At 40.4% G+C, this 19,297-nt stretch overlaps 1 protein-coding gene across 5 annotated transcripts in view; it reads right to left on the bottom strand.

Annotated features, from left to right (window-relative positions):
* Window positions 1–665: 665 nt before the first annotated feature.
* The window catches only part of CADM3 (cell adhesion molecule 3), a 304,853-nt gene continuing 286,221 nt past the window's right edge, over window positions 666–19,297 (bottom strand). For 2 of the 5 annotated variants that reach the window (XM_069949912.1, XM_069949913.1), the window contains exons 8-11: window positions 18,350–18,522; window positions 5,916–5,936; window positions 2,893–3,021; window positions 666–1,204 (exon numbers count right to left, since the gene is read on the bottom strand). In XM_069949912.1, the coding sequence (XP_069806013.1) occupies window positions 1,086–1,204; window positions 2,893–3,021; window positions 5,916–5,936; window positions 18,350–18,522 (442 nt within the window). In that variant the 3' untranslated portion in view covers window positions 666–1,085. The remainder of the gene's footprint in view (window positions 1,205–2,892; window positions 3,022–5,915; window positions 5,937–18,349; window positions 18,523–19,297) is intronic. The other 3 variants (XM_069949914.1, XM_069949915.1, XM_069949916.1) reach the window with 3 other exon arrangements.

Here is a 19,297-nt window from a genome sequence, read left to right as displayed (position 1 = left end):
TAACCAATCAGATAGCTCCAAAGGTATGACCACCTTCCGGGAATAGAGGGTTCTGATTGGTTTGTCACTTTCCATACCATACCATACCATGCTGTTCCATTAAGACCTGGGGTAATGACGTAGGACCAAAAACAATGTAAAACATTATGACACTAAGCAAATAACACTGTGCCTTTTCAATAATTTTGTGCAAAACCGAGACCCTGATTAGCATAAGCCAACTCGGTTAGGGACACTGACCCGCCTCGAAACTAGGAATTACGGTAGCTGGGAGCTTCCTTTTCTTGTCCCATTTCAAAAATCCAAAAAGTCACTTGACCTCTTTCTTGTCAAGTGCCAAAAACATTACTTAACGTTTCCCCCCCCTGCCAAGGCTAAGAGGTGGCCATCGGCTACATAAAGGTTAACCATCGAAACCATACACTTCTCCACAACGGTTATAAGGAGTCGTAAATTATACAATTTTCTTTCAGGTCTTAAAATGGAAGCTTTAATTGTGGCACCTTATAAATGTCTCCTTATGTATTCCTGACGTATAACACTCCTTTCCTAGAAAATATCTATCCTACCAGTTTAATTTACCCAGGAAAAAAAAAGTAAAAATAAAATAATAAAAAAAAAACAAACAAAAAAAAAAAACACTAAATATATTATATATACTTTCCCGGCCGCCCCCCCCCCCTCCCCCCCAACATTCCAAAGTAAAAAATGAAAAGATAAAACTTTGTACACGTTGTAAATGAAAATAAACCAAAAATATCTTAACTCACGGCTATTATTTGTTAGAATAGTGCGTTCACCGAAGATATGTAGATTTAAGCAAGCAATTTTTATCTTTTTTAGGAGTTTTTAGTAATAACTTTTATACAAGTTTGTTTTTAGAAGCAAATCTCTCCGATCACTGTCTCTTCCTCTCCCATCCCCTTCTCCTTGCTGTAGCCCTGGTAAAGAGAGAGAGAGTCTCCATGTCAGATATCCTGAACGTTGGTTTCAATTTGTTCTTCGGCTGCTGTTTTGTTTTTTTTGTTGTTAACTATGTGTTTTTCTTGCCGCCGTTGTCACATTTTTAGGAGAAGGTTTGGAGCTTATATGAAATATTCCTTTTTGTCGTCAGACCCTCCTTGTCCGCCTTCTGCATTGATAATAGCGGTGTCTGCGTCGGGGGCATCATCTGATCCCTTGGCTTCATGGGTGAGATAGGTCCCTGAAAATGGACAAACAGACAAGACTGCAACATCACCATTATCATCCTCCCATTTTATTAGTATAAAAAAGGAGATAGAGTGTGTGGGATATTTTTGAGGACCATATTTTGAGTCCGCAATTTTCTGTCTGCAATCATATCACTGGTCTTATCCCTTGTGGTGTATATCCCTCCAGCATTAAATAGTTCTCTAATTTTGTGCCCATTAGTCTGCAGCAAGGTGGCATTTTTTAAAACATCCCTCTTTAATACCTGCTCTTCAGGTAAACATTATAGACTATTTTAAACAGGGGGACTAGTTTAAAGCGAATGTACCATCAGGTAAATTTACTTTAAGTATTGCCCATGTATAGAACTGTGCGGGAAAGCCGGTGCCGCAGTCGTTTTTTTGAACCGCGGCCTGGTTCTCATGTACGGAACTGTTCTATTCATGGGCATCAGGCCGGGGGTGAAGACCTGGTGGGACAGCCCTCCCCCAGTGAAAGGAAACACTCACCCCTCTGTGACGCGGGTCCATTGGAGCCATGTCATAGAGGGGCAGGGGTTTCCTCCCACTGGGGTCAGGCCCGTGAATAAAACGGCACTGTACAAGAGACCCACGCTGACGCCGTTCTATACATGGGCAATACTTAAAGGGGTTGCCCAGCGAAAAAAATTTCCCTTTCAAATCAACTGGTGTAAGAAAGTTATATAGATTTGTAATTTACTTCTATTTAAAATTCTCAAGTCTTCCCATACTTATAAGCTACTATATATCATGATGTTGTTTATCATGTTGTTTATTTACATTCAGAAACAGTGCTCTCTGCTGACATCTCTGGCCGAGTCAGGAACTGTCCTAAGCAGGAGAGGTTTTCCATGGGGATTTTCTACTGATCTGGACAGTTCCTGTCTCGGCCAGAGATGTCAGCAGAGAGCACTGTTTCTGAATGTAAATAAAAAAAAACACTTCCTGCAGGACATACAACAGTTTATAAGTATGGGAAGACTGGAGATTTTTAAATAGAAGAAAATTACAAATCTATATAACTTTCTGAAACCAGTTGATTTGGAAGACATTTTTTTTTCCGCTGGATAACCCCTTTAAAGAGAATGTACCTGATGGTACATTCACTTTAACCCTGCGTGTGCTTATCACTGTAGGGGAACATAACTAAAGGGGTTGTAAATATTGCAGTCAGATTCTGGTGCCAAAAGAGAGCACTGTCAAAACTTTTTCAGATTATCAATATTATTAAATCAGTTCTCACTTTTGTTCATACCCTACTACAGGTATTAGATAGGCTTGGCCATGTCCATGTTGTCTATCCAAAATGCTTTTAACCTTTGACCCTTGAAAGGCTCAAACACTATTTGACCAGTCTAATAATTGACAACCCTAAAACAAAGGGATTTTTATTTGCTATCCATATAGTTTTTTTTCTCATTTACTAAAAATGCAAAATATATAAAACACATGGGGGAGATTTATCAAAGTGGTGTAAAGTAGAATTGTCTTAGTTGCCCCTAGCAACCAATCAGATTCCACTTTTTATTTCTCACAGATTCTTTGAAAAATAAAAAGTGGAATCTGATTGGTTGCTAGGGGCAACTAAGACGATTCTACTTTACACCAGTTTGATAAATCTCCCCCATATTGTGACTATCATGTGATAAGTGTGCTGAAAAACCAACATGGTGGACCTTACCTTTGTGTCTGATCAGGTAACGTCCCAAGACAATAAGCAGACAGAAAAGCAGGAAGGCGATAACGGCTACCACTCCTCCGATAACAGCATGGTCAATGCTTGACTGGGAAGGAATGGGGCTGGGGTCTGCTGGAAGGTAGGGAGGGGAGATTATAGGGAGGAAGTCAATAAAGGAGGACAAATGCAAGAGGATGGAAATAATTGGGGGGAGAAGGAGACAACATTATGAAAAGACCAAGTAAATATATTTATATATTGAACGGAAGGAAAAAAGTCAGCAAAAATATAAAATACAAGAAAAAATTGCAAATAAAAGCAATGCACATTGTAAATGGAGCAGCACATTGGAAACAATACGGAATTCATGCAACATATCAAGAAAAATGGAACTAGTAAGCGGAAGTGTTGCTTCTGTAAGAGTCTTGTGATGACCCAACTACCTTTACAGGTTCCTCGTGAGTCATGGCAACTGCTGTGGGACAAACCACCAAAGGGGATCTGGCCATGGATCTTCCAATCATTGGGGGGAAGTAAATGTTTGATGGATGTTTAGCAAAAGGAATGTAGACGATAAGACTATAAATACATGGCCTAACGTACAGTTGTCAGACAGCTCCTCAATAGCAACCAGTCTGTCCGAGCTTACTCTGAAAACAGATTGGTCACTTTAGGTCAGGTATGGGGATACATAATCTTAGCAGTACTTGAAACCAGACTTTAATGCCATATTATTTAGATTTTTGTAAAAATAAATTTAGATGAAGACCCTTTAAAAAATGTCCTTAAGTCCAAAGCAAATGTTATGGCTTATACATAACCCTTATAGGCTGGACCACTCTACTATATTTATAGAGACAGTAAAATATAAAAAAAGTAGTTTTATTTAAATAAAAGGTCATGCCACAATATAACAATTTTGTTGAAATGATAGTATTCATGACAAAATAGTCAACTTAAAGAGGTTGTGACATCATTGATGATCACATTGGTGATGTATTGCTGTGTTATGTTACCAATGCCTCCGACTGTGGGATGAAACTCATTGACTGAATGATAAGCAGCCATGCTAGGAAATAGCTTCCCGGTGAAAATGCTTGGCTTTTTGGGCAACTGCATAGGCTCTTCATTGGAATGGGACTATTACTGTAGTGATGATTTTTATTTTTTTTTCGTATTTATGAACTATAGAGGAAATTAAACGGACAGTGATTTTAGTATTGGGAGAAACTTAATCCTGTTCCTAGGTTAGTCTTAGCTTTTGAAGCCTAACTGTACAAAGTTTTAGATGCTTACTATACCATGTCATAATGACATGGGTTTAGAAAATATGAGGAGATAGTTCATGGGGTCTTCACACCATAGAGCTAGTCTTATGTGAAGGAACAAGGCGGTTTAAAATCAATTAAAAAAACAAACCAAAAACTATATATTTTAGCTAGTCCCAGAAAGGAAACTATAGCTGACCACCTTCTTCCCTCCACTTCTTAAGGTCCTTTTACTCTGCCCATTATGGGCCATGTATGGGCACAAACAAGCACCGAACAGCATGACCAGCGCCTGTTTGCAGTGTCTTTACACAGCACAATCGGACCTGTCGAATAATCACTGTGTTGTTCGTGTGGCTGATAACAATAGATTTAACCGCTGCACAAAAGATGCGGTCAGCTCATGAGCGGGCGTTTTCTAACTTCTCAGCTGATGGCTTGGGCTGAATGTTTGTTTCTAGGCATGCTCTTTGCCAAAAATATATATAAAGCTAGTGGGCACCACTAATAATCATGGAGTGCTAAACCAATGCATATAAGTAGTACATCATCCTCTCAAAAGAAAAAAAAAGCATATGCACAAAAAATGGTAGCACATCACAAAAATCTTTATTATAACACTGATATAGATACAAAAATACCACATAGATATATGAATGTACAGGAGTAGTAAAATGAGGGAGACAACACCCCAAATACTGCTCTACATTAAAAACACTAAAATGTCACCATAAGTCCTGCTGGTGTTCCAGCCGGGACTAATCTACCACTCTGACTCTGGACTGTATGTACAATAACAAAAATCCAACATCTCTACCTAGACAGAGACCCAGTAAAACAAAATATAACCACAAATAATGGAGCATAGGGGAAAAAAAAGGAAAATTGGAAAAGATCACCATATACAGTCCAACAGAATGAGAGTCAGATGGGATAAGGAATCACCCCACGCGTTCCGCCGTCTAGCGGCTTCCTTAGGGATGTGGGCCAAAGGGTGCTGGTAGAGACCGGCTTAAATGATTTCCCACCGCCAAGGAAGGCAGAGGAAGCCGCTAGACGTCGGAATGCGTGGGGTGATTCCTTATCCCATCTGACTCTCATTCTGTTGGACTGTATATGGTGATCTTTTCCAATTTTCCTTTTTTTTCCCCTATGCTCCATTATTTGTGGTTATATTTTGTTTTACCGGGTCTCTGTCTAGGTAGAGATGTTGGATTTTTGTTATTGTACATACAGTCCAGAGTCAGAGTGGTAGATTAGTCCCGGCTGGAACACCAGCAGGACTTATGGTGACATTTTAGTGTTTTTAATGTAGAGCAGTATTTGGGGTGTTGTCTCCCTCATTTTACTACTCCTTTACATTCATATATCTATGTGGTATTTTTGTATCTATGTCAGTGTTATAATAAAGATTTTTGTGATGTGCTACCATTTTTTGTGCATATGCTTTTTTTTTTCTTTTGAGAGGACTTTGCCGATAATAGGCCTGCGTGAAAGGGCCCAGGGCAGATCATAGTAGGAGGAGCTCAGTCTGAGAACGCCTTACATCTCAGTTTACTGTATTGTACATTGACTGTGCAATTAAATGAGTTTGGAATATTAGGATTAGCTGGCATCCCGCCAGAATTTTCAGTAGATGCAAATGAAGTCATGCAAATGAAGCATAAATCTGTAAACTATTTTGGCTTGAGAAAAGAACATTCCGAATTCATGCATAAGCTAAGAGTGAAGATAGGGCACCTAAGAAGTAATGGATACCTTGATAAAATGTCTGGGATTCTGCAGGTGGGTTGGGAGGTCAGTGTGGTTGACGTCAGACAGCGGGCAGGATAATGGAGGTGAAAAATGGAGGAAGCAGAGGGAGGGAAAAATGAGAGACGATAAAATGACAAGCAGCGGATTCAGCGGAAGACAATACATTGGTTGCAGCCATTAGTAAAGCAACGTAACGTGTCTGTTGAGGCACAGTCACTAGAAAACAAGCAATGTTGACCTCCGACAATTCTTGTTTGCATGCATTTCCATATCAAACAATGAATTTGCTATAAAATAATCTGCCAGACATAGTAGAACATATCTGTATCAACAGACATTTTATAGTGATCGTAATGCTGATGATTATTATAACATCTTTTATAATAATACATTGATTCGGACAGTCGTGCATGGCGGTTAAAGAACAAAGAGTATGAAGAAAAAAATAATCCCATCCATTGTTACACAAATCGGACCCCTTGAACCACTCAAACAAAATGGCCGACCTCTTGTTCTCCTTAGAGTAGAGGTTGCCATGGTGATGACAGTGGCAAAGCCACATCTAGGGCTTTGCTCTAGACCCTGACAAAAGCTTCAAAGGCTGTGCAAAGTAGATATACAGCATGGCTCTTCGCATTTTAGATTTTCATTTCTTTTTGATCTTCTCCTTGTAGTTGACAAACAAGAAGGAAGCCTAACAATGGCTCTAGCATAGGCAAAGTCTGTCTAGCGTCAAAGGAGTTAACAATACAAGTCTTCCTCGTATTCCTGAATGGGAAATCAACGAGACACATGGATTCTGAATAAGTGTCTTCAATTACATTAGGAATTCACATTTGTCAGGTTGGCGGTTATAAATAGAAGGAAATATATTTCCTGCCCACGTAATCCATGTATTTGTGCTCTGTAGGAAGCCAGAAAAGCTGATAAGACTCGTGAACATTTCGCATGGAAGCTGTGAAGTTTACAGAATCGCTGAGTAAATATGGGCCATTGTTAAACCGCTGCGAGGAAAAGCGGAAGAGAAACGCCGGTTCGATGTTTATGGACACACTGTGCTACCGTATGCCTATCTGAAATACAGTAATAATCATCAAGTGAATCATTCTGCGAGGAAGAAGGGGGTCCTCAGCTATTTTACTTAGTAAATAGAGTCAGTAAGATATTGCCTACAAAAGAATGGCTTACCCACAGAGAATTGCCTCGGAAGATGCAATGCCTGGATTAAGATAACGTAGAGTACTAAACTGTGTGATATCCTTACTATGCAGGGATAACTGTGCTCTCATCTTATCTGAAGGGGATACAATTAGCTGGCCCACCATGGGAAGGTATCTTACTTGGACCTCTAGACACCACTGGCACCACATGGATCTTAGAAGGATTTCTTCATTGCAAGATCAAGTTTGATTTTAGGAACTTCCGATGAACAGATACGCTACATATTTTCTCTTATAAGGGTATGAACCCACACACCGTATATGCAGCAGATATGCAACAAATACGCAGCAGATTTGTTGGTACAGATTTGATGCTGTGTTCAGTTATTTAGATCTAATCTGCTGCGATTTTGCTGCGAGTTTGCTGCGAGTTTGCTGCGTATCGCAGCAGTAAATACGCTGCATATACGGTGTGTGGGTTTATACCCTAAGACCTTGTTCTCCAGCCGAAAAATGGAACATGTCATGGTCAACTATGTTAAAAGTTAATAACCTTAACATAATAGGCATCAACGCACTTATATATAATAAATTTAGTTGACTCTCTACAGGAAGGTATTTTGTTCAAGGAAATCTACTGTACACCCTCAAACCTCTTAAGAACCTAGTTTTTGGGTCAAGTTTTTGGACAATTCATATAGCCTTCCATGTTAGGATAAATGGGAAAACCACGGCACTCTAGTACATTTGCAGATAAAGTTAATATATAATCCTTAGCAGAAATGAATGAAGAAGCTGGAAATTCGTTGCAAGAGCTTCGTGAATTTTGGGTCAAATTCGTTAACATTCGCAAATTAAATGTTAATCCTCATTTCAGTAAAACAGCTAAACTATAGTAGCTACAGTACTGGGACTATTATAGAAGGGTGAATTTGCTAACGTATGTTCTTGTAAAAGTGTAAAAAATTGGAAAATCACTTTTTTTTTTAAGACAACCAATTAACCAATCTAATGAAACCCAATTTCTATAACACAGTAGGAGTGGAGTGCCAGCACTGATTATGTAAGGCGCGCTCCATTTACTGATCCCAGTAAATTGGTATAACTCAATAGGAGCTTACCGTGTCCAGTGAGTGAATAATATGGACTGTGTCTTCATTGGCCCCAGTGAATTTCTATAGGCACCAGGTTACTTGGTAAACTGGACACTTGGTTGGCCCAGTGATGCTCCAGACAGCATGTTCAGCCTCCATTTTGTTTTTTTGCGAATTTCCTTAACAAATTGGACGGAATTTACTTTGAAGAACGAAGAAAATTGATGGCCTGATTTGCAGTGAATTTTGATTTGCCAGACTCGCTTCGTTCATTTCTAATCCTTAGTTCCAAACAGAAAATAGAGAATAAAGATACAACTTTTGTAATGGGCAATGTTTCGGTCCTCCTGGACTTTTATCAAGCTAAAGACTCTGCAAGAAGCCTAAGGATTGCCAGGCGATGAAGTTCATTATATGTGTAAATTTACAAGAGTGACATGGTTTTCCTACTTGTCTATGTAAAGGGTGGGAGACCAACTCCATTGAGCACCTACCATTGACGAGTTGTGTGTGGCTAAAAATGTTCTATACTCTCATGTTAGGATGACAACACACCTGTTATGGAAGTATCAGTCTTTACTTCTAGATATAGTTGGTTTGTGGGTTTTTTGAAAACATTCATTTATTGTATCAAAATCAAGAAGCCCTGATAAACAGACATATTCCATCTTTTATCATACAGAATCAGGATTTTTTCATCATACAGGACCTGGATCTTGGAATAAAAATACACTGAAAGGCCAACCATGTTAGGAGGTAACACCCTAAACTATGAAAGGTTAAGGCTAAGTTCACACAACGTAAAACTACGGCCGTAGTTCTCGCCGCAGAACTACAGCCGTGGTTTTGAGGAGTTGAACATAGCTTTATTTGCAATTGGATCCCGGCTGGAGCGTATACACATCGTATGCGCTCCGGCCGAGATCCCATACGCCGCCAGAAAAAACTGACATGTCAGTTTTCTGCGGCCGGAATTCAGTGAATTCCGGCCGCAGAAAGACCTGTCAGTTCAGACAGTGAAGCGAGCGGCTCCGGCTGCTCGCTTCACTGTGGGCTATAGGAAGCTCTGATGCGGGAGCGCGCTGATGCGCCCGCATCAGAGCTCCGCGGCCAGAAAGATCACCCGGCCGGTACTTAAGTACCGGCTGGGATGATCCGGGCTGAGACCGGCTGTTCCGTGACCCGGCCGGGGTCACGGAACGGCCGGATGTTCACGTAATGTGAACATAGCCTAACTGTGTAAATCATTTTGTTTGAAGGATATACATTGAGTTAGCCCTCTACAAGGAACCATCTTGCTTGTAGACCTTACAAGGGTTTTGAGGGTAGAATGGACTGACTGGAGTGTTGACACCTAGAACCCGTCACCCAAACCGACCACCTGTTCTGCACTACACTACACATTGAATGGGACTGGAAGCAGTTTGTCTCCATTCACTGTGTAGTGGTGGTGATGTGTAACTGCAACTCAACTCCCGTTTACTTTGTAGTACTGGTGCCCGGTGTCGGTCCTGTTTTGCTTAGAAAACCCCCCTTTAACTCCTTGAATCTCTACAGTAGCTGAAACCAGTTTTTCGACCAAGAGTGCATGGCGTCCCATATTAGCAGATGTCTAAAGATGGTTACACTATGGCTCTTACTATGGAAGTATCAGATTTCTAATCAGACATGACTATGTATTTGTGCTTCCTACATAGTTTTACTGTTGGGTCTCAAGTCTATTCACAAAATGAACATAATTCTTGATTTTCTGCCCAAGGCTTCACCTACTCTGTCGACTGTTGCTTGACCGCACAGGGTTAAACCAGAGTTGCTATAAATTCCAACATGATAACACACACAAAAATCTTTCCCATTAAAAAGCCATTTTCCTATGGCGCCCTCCCTTACATTTCTGGCATTGATTTTCTGGAGGGGGCAGAAATAACTCTTTAAATTAAACAATTGTTGGACAAATTAAATTCTGAAAGCACTCGCAGGGAAGTGCTATTAATCGATGCCAACTTCTTGCTGTTTAATACACAAACGTATTCAAAGAAAAGAGGTTTTATTCTCTTGATTAGCAGCGAAACGGGAAACTGAGCCGGAGGAAATTGATTAGGTCCGTATGATGATCGTTGCACTGTTTGTAATTAGAAGAATCAGGGAGATAGGACAGAGGAGCCCGGGTCTGATCTAATGGGATTTTTGTTTTGGTTTGATAACCCAAATGGGTTCCTTTATCAAGCCAAAACACAACGGGAAAGCAATGATACACGTAATATTGGCTGGAGATTTGGACTGGAAATTCAGTGGCGTGTACACATATGTTTGATGAAATACGACGTTAGTTCATGACATCTTAGACCCAGTACAAGGAGAGGAAATGAAAAATGAAACCTAATTAAAAATAATTTGCTGTATTACCCAATTACAAGCCACATTAACCACCATGTCTATTGTCTTCATAGTTTGTTTTACTGATCACTAAATTCGTTCTTTTAATTACAGTCATCTTTTAAGCTCTGATTTGCTAAATTATCTCTATAAGGCCATCTCTATATAGCACCTTCTACAAGACTGAGCAATACAGTATAGCATCTGTTATGTACTGCCCCCATGGCATTGTTACTCTTTGCCTTCTATGACAGTGCCGCCCTACTGCGTGTTCTCTCTTTGTGTTGCTAGGCAATGGACGTTACTAACAGGATTTGATTTTGAGATTGTGTCACTATAGTGTTTATTCAGAACCTAATTAGGTGCTGTGCATGGTTACAAACTGGTGACTAGCCTGTGGTCCATGACTTGTGGGCCATTCGGCAGCCAGGTTTATACCCCAATACACAATTTAAGGTTAGAAAAAAGGGATCCTTAGACTCCATAGCTAGGTCTAACCAATGCAAAACTACTTTGTGGTCCAAGTCATAAAAACTGTAACAGCAATATGTTTATTCCCTGTATAGTCTCGTTTAGTACATGTGAACTTCGGATTATCATTGACTTTAGAGGACCATACCAATATACAGTAACTGTAAAGTTAAATTGCCCATTTGCAGCTTCTGAGCTGCTGGACAACATACTGTTACATATAACCTTATTTGTTACCAAAACTGGAGCCTCAAAGGTATTTCTCACATATGGTATCCTGGTAGCACGTGTAGCATTAATAGAATATAGTATGGCTGCCTTGAGTCTTCCATTCCCAAGATCGTCAGTGGTCATACAGTAGCTTTATACATGTTTTCATGTAAAAAGTAAACTACTAGATGACTGGGGCAGTTTTACCATTGCAGAATACTGGATGGAGTCTTAAAGGTCAAAACTAAATGAGCTTTTCAGTATGACTAATGCTGTTAATGTATGTTTATGACGACCTTATGGTTATGCCCCCATTATGTCTTTTTTGGCAGTTTTACGGCCATCTTTTAGGATAGCATCAGTAAAGTCAAACGGTCATTGGTGGAGCCATGTTGAAAGATCAAGACATTCTTCCAGTGAGGGACATCCACCAGTTGCCATACTAACTTACAAATGAATGGGCACAAAGCTTAAAGGGGCATCATGGCCAATTTGTTGAAGCAATTGGTTCACAGGGCACCCAACGTTCTCATCTTCCAACATGTCTTGTGGGAAACCTTGCCTTTAGCCAGAATTTCAAATAAGATGCCTAAAGTAAATGGAAGAAAATACCCCGACTTCACTCAAAATGTTTTCAACTAGTCTTCTGTATTCATTAGCCATCTTAATAGAGACGTATGATCATATTCTAGGCTCTAGGTATTTTTTTGTTCTGATGTGCTATTTCCTACTGCCGTTCTGTTGTTCTCTAAAAAGTATTAAAACATATAAATTTCCACAGCAGTAACTGCTTTAGATGTAAAAATGGATTTATCTTTACGACCATTGATAAACAAATGACGATACGTGAACGCACCGCGGTGAGCAGACGCCTGTGCTACGTCTTGTGTCGAAGGAATTGTTGCTTCTTTATTCTTTTTACACAAAAATACAATTATTTGAACATTTGTGATATATTGGAAAACTCACACAATCTTATTATTTTCTTGTAATGGTTGCAATTTTTTTTGCTATTATACAGTTTTCTTTTGTAATTTTGGTTTATATTTATACTGTTTATAGAGGCATTAATTGACTTATCTCTATTCTCCACAGACTGGTAAAGTCTCTTCTCTGTGTTAGGAAACACTGAGACTAAAGACGAGGATACTTCAAATAGGTTAAGGTTCATTTGGACCCAAATTCTCTGCATTTAATTACCGGTGGCTGAAGACATTGGATACAGTCCTAGGGTGTCCTGAAAAACATAGATACAGACTATGGCTAGATCCATGTTTTCCTGAAAGCCTTAGGTCCACTCATCTCTAATTGAGACCAATTTTATAGAAAGTAAATTAACATAGTAGCATGTTTTTTTAGTAGTTTTTTATGTAGCTTTTAAGGCCAAAGAAAAATAAATTCCCTTTATATATTCCTGCAAAAATGACTTCAAAAACTGCATAAAAATGTATGTAAGTTGTCCAACTAGAGGCCTTCATATACATACAAAAGTCTGCTGAAACCTGCCAATTGTCTAAAGTATATAGAGGCCTCATAACTCTCCCCAATACTTGATGTTAGGGGAGAGAAGGATCAGGCATGTTGGATTTGTGACATTTTTGTTCTCAGAGAGATAACTCACTACCGGGGCTGTCTGGCAGTGGCTTACCTCTCCTCACTTCATAGAGAACACATGAACGTTCAGTGTGCCAAACATTCATGCATATAGGGAAATCAGGAGAAATAGATGTTGGCAAGAGAAATATACAGCCAGCAGCTGATGAAGGTGTATGGGCACTTTAATGTGCAGCCATTTCTAGTTATAGTCTCTCCAACAAATCAATGATAGCAGCTGCAGATGTGTCCATATTAAAAGATGACTCGAAACATGGCTCAGATTTCACGACTTATTACTATAACGGAAGCAAGCTGATACCCATACAGAGCAGAGCTCTTAAAAAAGCTCTATAAATGTAGTCCCACACTTCACCTTTCACCCTTCCACAAATCATCATAAAATGTAATTGTACGATGGGACTGGGTTAGCTGCAATGAGAGATGATGCTCGTTACTAGATCATAGAGGAGTTTTCTTGAGTGGAGGACCCTACCCTAATAGACTGCTGAAATCAGACTACCCCTTTAAAAGGGTTTAGCCTAGATGTGATCTTAGGGTTATATTACATGACCCAAACCACTGTGTAAATGTGCGCCAATCTCCTATATCATCAATAAAAATACATAACGTTTATTCAGACATGACCCGATTCAAAGCTAGTTCAACTTCTTTCTCAAGTTGAATCCGGACCCGCTTCGAAACATGTCAGAAACATGTCTGAATAAACGTTTTGTGGTGGCACAGCCCTGGCCCTGGGGGCTTGGTCCTGCGACACTGGGATTGCTGGATCGCTGAGCACACCTGTGGGTTCTGGCTTTGCAGTGGTAGTGGTTGCCAACTGACACTGCGCCATTGTTAGAGTAGGAATGTATATCAGAAGACCTGCACGTGGTACATGAGGCAAAATAGTTTGATCAAATGATATACTTGTGATCTTGGTTTTTAATGGTTGGTTTTTAATTGGTATCAAACATGGCAGAGGTGTGCAGCCATTTTCTTGTTTTCCAGACTTGTACCTTTATGTATTCTGTCCTCTCTTTTTGTAGTTTTGCACTCCACCTAGTGGTAAGTACGTCCTCTTTCTCTCAGTCTAGCTGGGAACACATGGAGTGGGCTTCTACACCTGTATACACGGGTGTTGGTTGGTGGCCATTGCCTCTGCTTGCTGTGTTTGCGGGGTGGAGTGGCCCTGGCCCTGGGGGCTTGGTCTTGCGACATTGGGGTTGCTGGACCACTCAGCTCACCCCCACTGTAGGCACTGGCTTTGCAGTGATGGCGGTCGCTGACCGACATCGCGCCATTGTTAGAGTAGGAACTCATGTATATCAGAAGACCTGCGCGTGGTACATGAGGCAATATTGTTTGATCAAATGACATACAATCTTCTGATGTTGGTTTTTAATGTAGCTGAGAAGCTTTAGTATCAAACATGAATGAAATGTGTAGCCATTGTCTTGTTTTCCTGACATTGTCTTGTTTTCCAGACTTGTACAGTTTTGTATTTTAATTGATAGTTTTTGGTGTTGGACCAGCACCCAGCACCTTTGCTTTTGAGTGGAGGGGTTTAGTTTACTATTTTGAATCCAAAGTGATTCCAAGGGAGTGATTGAGTTTGACTCCTATTTAGCGCAACACACCCAGGTGAGCCATATTACATGGGGAGATGTGCGGCTGATGGCCCATGATCTTTTAAAGGGAATGAGCAAGAATTTGCACATTCATTGGCTGATCGCTAGCTCTGTGTCCTAGGATGATGCCGGGCCGGGTCATAGGGCCTATAGATTAGCTAGGCCAAGATTTTCACTAGCTGTATAGTTGATAGAAGGGTTTCCTTAATAGGGACCACCTGTCTATGACAGCCATATGCTCTCATACTGTAGGTCAGTGAGAGAACCCAAGCCCTTTACAGGGTTATAGCTTTGATATGGTGCTAGAATAAAGGCCAGTTTACACGGAGCAAAAGCGGCAAAATTCCGCCCCTCAGCCCTTCACAGTGTATCTATTTGAGGGGAGGGCGGTGGAAGCGCAAGCCCTCCCATAGACACTCTATGGGAGACTGAGGCAGAGGGAATTCCACAGAGGAAAAATCTGTTACACAATTCCGTGGCTTTTGCTCTATGTGAACTGCCCCTAAGGCTACCCATTCACAATAGACCTAGGTTCTTTTTGACTATACCCTGATGCCAGTTATTGGGTGTTAAAGCATCTTTGACATCCAAATGGCAGATTCTTTACGCAAGCAACTTATTCGGCACTCTCATCGCTTAAATGCCAAAATTGGAGATCAGACAGAGAGCCGTTTCTGCAAAGTTGTTCTTCCCACTATAATCTTACTGTACGCGTTTGGTCAACATTTGGACTTTTTGATCTTCCATACCGTTTTTGGTCCTAATAATCACTGTCACATGGATGCTGTGTGTGTTTTGAGGTGAAAAATAGCAACTTATTTCATCCACAGCCTAAGAAAGGTCCCGGAAATTCAGAAATTCTAATGTATGGCAACATTAAATTATCGAACAGATTAAAATGCTAAACGCAATCTATTCCCGGAGTCAAATATTGAATCCAAGCTTGACATATTCACTTCTAATTAACACGTGCAATTAAATAATTATTTAATAAGCTGGTGTTTAATGTCTCCATCAGAGCTACAAGACTTTGCAGAAATATTTCTTCCTGATCTTTATGTAACCTCGTATGATAAGACTGTTTGTAAACTTATGAATATTCAGGGAGATTGCTCATTCAGACTCCCTATCTTTTGATGCTTTGTTTGGCTAACGATGGCAGTATAATTAGTTTAAAAAGAGATAATGAGAAAGAATGATAATTACCAGGCAACATTAGAATTAAACGGATCAGGAGAAATTAGAACTGGCTTCATCCTAGTGCAGGATACAAATGACTGAAAATGTACTTTGCAAAATGCTGATTTTTTGGATTTGGTTTTCACTGGGGAGTAGTGAAGGAGGGGAGCCCGGAGCGGAGCAACCAACTCTCCAGGGTTGGGTATGCCAACTAAATTCTTGTTTTCGGGGTATGGAATCTTTATCATTTTTTCTTTTTAAACAATGGAAGAAAGCTGATGAAAATCAGTAAAGAGAAGAAGGAGAGGAGGAGGGAGAGATAAATAGAAAGCGGCTAGCCAGAAGATAAAGGCCAGACTGGGAATAGAGCATTGCATAACCGAGAAGGTCCGACCTTGTACCTGTGATAAGATTCTGAAGCAGAAAGCGACCAGGGATTAAGCGATTGTCTGGGATCTGTCGCTACACGGATTTTATCCTGTCCTGTTGTATTCTTATTTTAATTTTTTCTCCCCCTCGATGGTGCCAGAGGTTTAGCCTTTATTTTGTCTGAAAGCTAAAATGTGCCGTCTTTTCAGCTGAGAGTGAAGGAAAGAGGCTTTTTTTTTATGTTGGAAACTCGTCGAAATGCAAGGTTAGACAGATGATCACTGATTATAATCATACGGGATTGAATTACTGGAGAGAGTGATTGGGCATTGCAGGAACATCTAGACTTATTCTAGCCATGGTACTTTCTAGAACTGTAATTCCCAAAGTGATTTTTATGGCAGATCGCCTAAAACAGGGGTCTCAAACTCGCGGCCCTCCAGCTGTTGCAAAACTACAATTCCCATCATGCCTGGACAGCCAAAGTAAAGCTTTGGCTGTCCAGGCATGATGGGAATTGTAGTTTTGCAACAGCTGGAGGGCCGCAAGTTTGAGACCCCTGGTCTAAAAACTGTCCCCTGCTGTAGGAGCCCTACAGATATCCCTGCCCTACTGTAAAGGTAATAACTTTTTCAGTTCTCTTGTCCTGGGAGCACCCAACCAACTTTGAAGGAACCAATATAACACTGTCCTTGAGCTTGGGAAGTCCCACTAAGGTTGGACATATCTAAGAAGGTGAGTGTATTGGAGTCCAAAAAAATCATAAACCTATACTGGTGGCACAAGAGTGGGCAAGTTCTGACAGGTGTTTGCCTTAAAGCCTACCTGTCATAAAAAAATTGTGACATATCCAAAGTTTTGATCAGGCAACTGAGACCCTCATCAGAATGAGCAGGGCCGTCAGTGGTGGTATGTTTTACTTTAACCTTGCCAATCTTCTCTATCCAGCAGCACCATAAATTTATTGCTGACAGAACTCTCCAGTGTCACCTTATTTCTCTTGGAAACAAGGAATCGTGTACATGTTAAAATCTATTATTCCAAATCTTGTCACCGAAAAAAGAGTGAGGAGGCACCAATACACATTAGATAGACAGCCAATCCTGCTGAAATCAGGTTTGGCCATGTTTCTTCTAATGTGTTTGGGCACCTTTAGTGTAGAGGAGACATCTGTACACTCATAGGCATATTAAATTAATATACTGGCAAGACTAATCCTGGCAAATAAAAAAATACATGTGTATTTCACTGGAGTTTGGGCCATATCAATTTAACTGAGTGGTTGAAGAGCTGAAAATCCTGAAAAAGCAATAAAAAGACATATTTGGCTCTTTGAGATACTATTTCCAGATCTCTGAAGAGCTGAGCATAGGTATAAGTGAAGATGTCAACCAAACAAAGTCTTAGACGGTAAATGGCTTTACTCATCTACATCCAATGACCTTGATATATGGAATAAAAATGTAGTAGGTGCCACATTCATTTTTCTACAATTGGATTACCATTAGAGGTGAGCAAAGCAAATCTGGTCAATCAAGATTCACTGAGAATCTCGCTGTCAATTCTCTTTGTTCCTGCCGATTCATTAAGTAAATTCACACAAAAAAAACACAAATTGGTGGCCACACATGCTGTCTGGAGCATCACAGGACGGGAGAAAGGGATGAACCATGATCCCTTGTGCCCGTCAAATCAGCTGCAGGCCCCTCAGCAGCTCCCCCTCACCTTCTATATAAGGCGGTTCGGTAACGGAGGCGGCCAGTTGGCTGTGTGTGAAGGAGAGAGCAGGATGGCAGCAGGCAGTTAGAGCAGAGCAGGGAGAGACTAACAGAGCGATATACAGGTAGGGACAGAAAGGAGAGGAATGGCGGAAATTGGATGACTGACTGGCTGATTGGCTTTTTTTTTTAATTGTGATTTTCTGATTTTTGACACTTTGACAACAACATGCTATAACAAATTTGCCCTTCTGTAATAGTCGCAGTATTGTAGCCACTATAGTTTGGGCTGTTTTAGCGAAATAAATTCTTTAATATTCGATTAGCAAATCTCAACAAATTTGAACGAAAATTTGGGACGCTCGCGAAACGAACGTTGCACGTGCTTTTTTTAACCTCCCTAGTAACATCAGCATTGCGGGGATCTCGAGTGTCAAAGAAAATATGTTTTTTTTTTTCAGTGGCTTCTAAAGCTTCTGTGTCTTATAACATTACTGTATATCATGACGGAGTATGAATCACTTCTTTATATGGGACGAGCACATCAACACATACAGATGAAAAAAACAAACAAAAAGAAAACACATGCATAGCGTATCTGACAGGTTAAGCCATAAAAACGAAATCTGTTCCTACCGTTGACATCCAGTTTGTATTCTGCCGTATATTCACCCAGGAGGTTTGCTACCTGGCATAAGTAGGTGCCGCTGTCACTTTTGTTGAGGTTTAGGAATACCAGGCTGTTTTGATCAGTGACTGCTGTTGGTGGCAGCTCGCCATTTTTGCGCAACCAGGTGTATTTCATTGGTCTGAAAAGGGACAAAGGAGTTAAACATCATTATTAGTGATGGCCGTTACACCTTTTCTAATGCATGTGTGGGAATAAAACCACCAAAAATAAAACTATACCCAGTATTTTAGGATGGGTTCACACTGCGTTTTGGCAGTCTGTTTAATAGATCCATTTTAAATAGTTGTTTTTAACGTACAGAAAAACGGGGTTAACCATGTTTTTGTGTATGCTAAAAAAAAAAAAAAAAAGATCTGTTTTGATCAGTTTTTTTCAAATAATGGAAGTCAATGGAAATGGCACATAATGCTTCAGTTTTTGCGTCCATTCCTCCCCCAATAAAACAGATATGTTAAACAGACTGCAAATACACAATATGAACCCAACCCCCCAGCTTGTTGATATTGCATTTAGTATGGAATAGAAATGAGCGCAACTTGGGTATGCTCGTCCAAACGTTTGTCATTTGAATACCAGTGGCTGAAGACGTTGGATGCAGCCCTAGGGAGTCCGGAAAAACATAGATACTGCCTATGGGCTATGGCTGTATCCATGTTTTCCCGAACTTCCTAGGACTGCGTCCAACTTCTTCAGCCATCGGTATTCAAATTCAGAACAAATGGACCTGAGCATGCTCAAGTTGTGCTCATCTCTAGTATGGAAGTCATATAGTTCTGCAATAATCTTCATCTTGTGGCTCTCCACCTGTTAAAAGACTTTAATCTTCAGTGTTCCCTGTGAGCCAGAAGATAGACACTACTGCTATATTGAATACTGTGGCTATGGAGGTAGGA

The sequence above is a fragment of the Dendropsophus ebraccatus genome, chromosome 13, assembly GCF_027789765.1.
Source record: "Dendropsophus ebraccatus isolate aDenEbr1 chromosome 13, aDenEbr1.pat, whole genome shotgun sequence".
NCBI classification, from domain to species: domain Eukaryota; kingdom Metazoa; phylum Chordata; class Amphibia; order Anura; family Hylidae; genus Dendropsophus; species Dendropsophus ebraccatus.
Note: the sequence above shows the minus strand (reverse complement) of the source record. Positions and strands in the feature narration are given on the sequence as shown.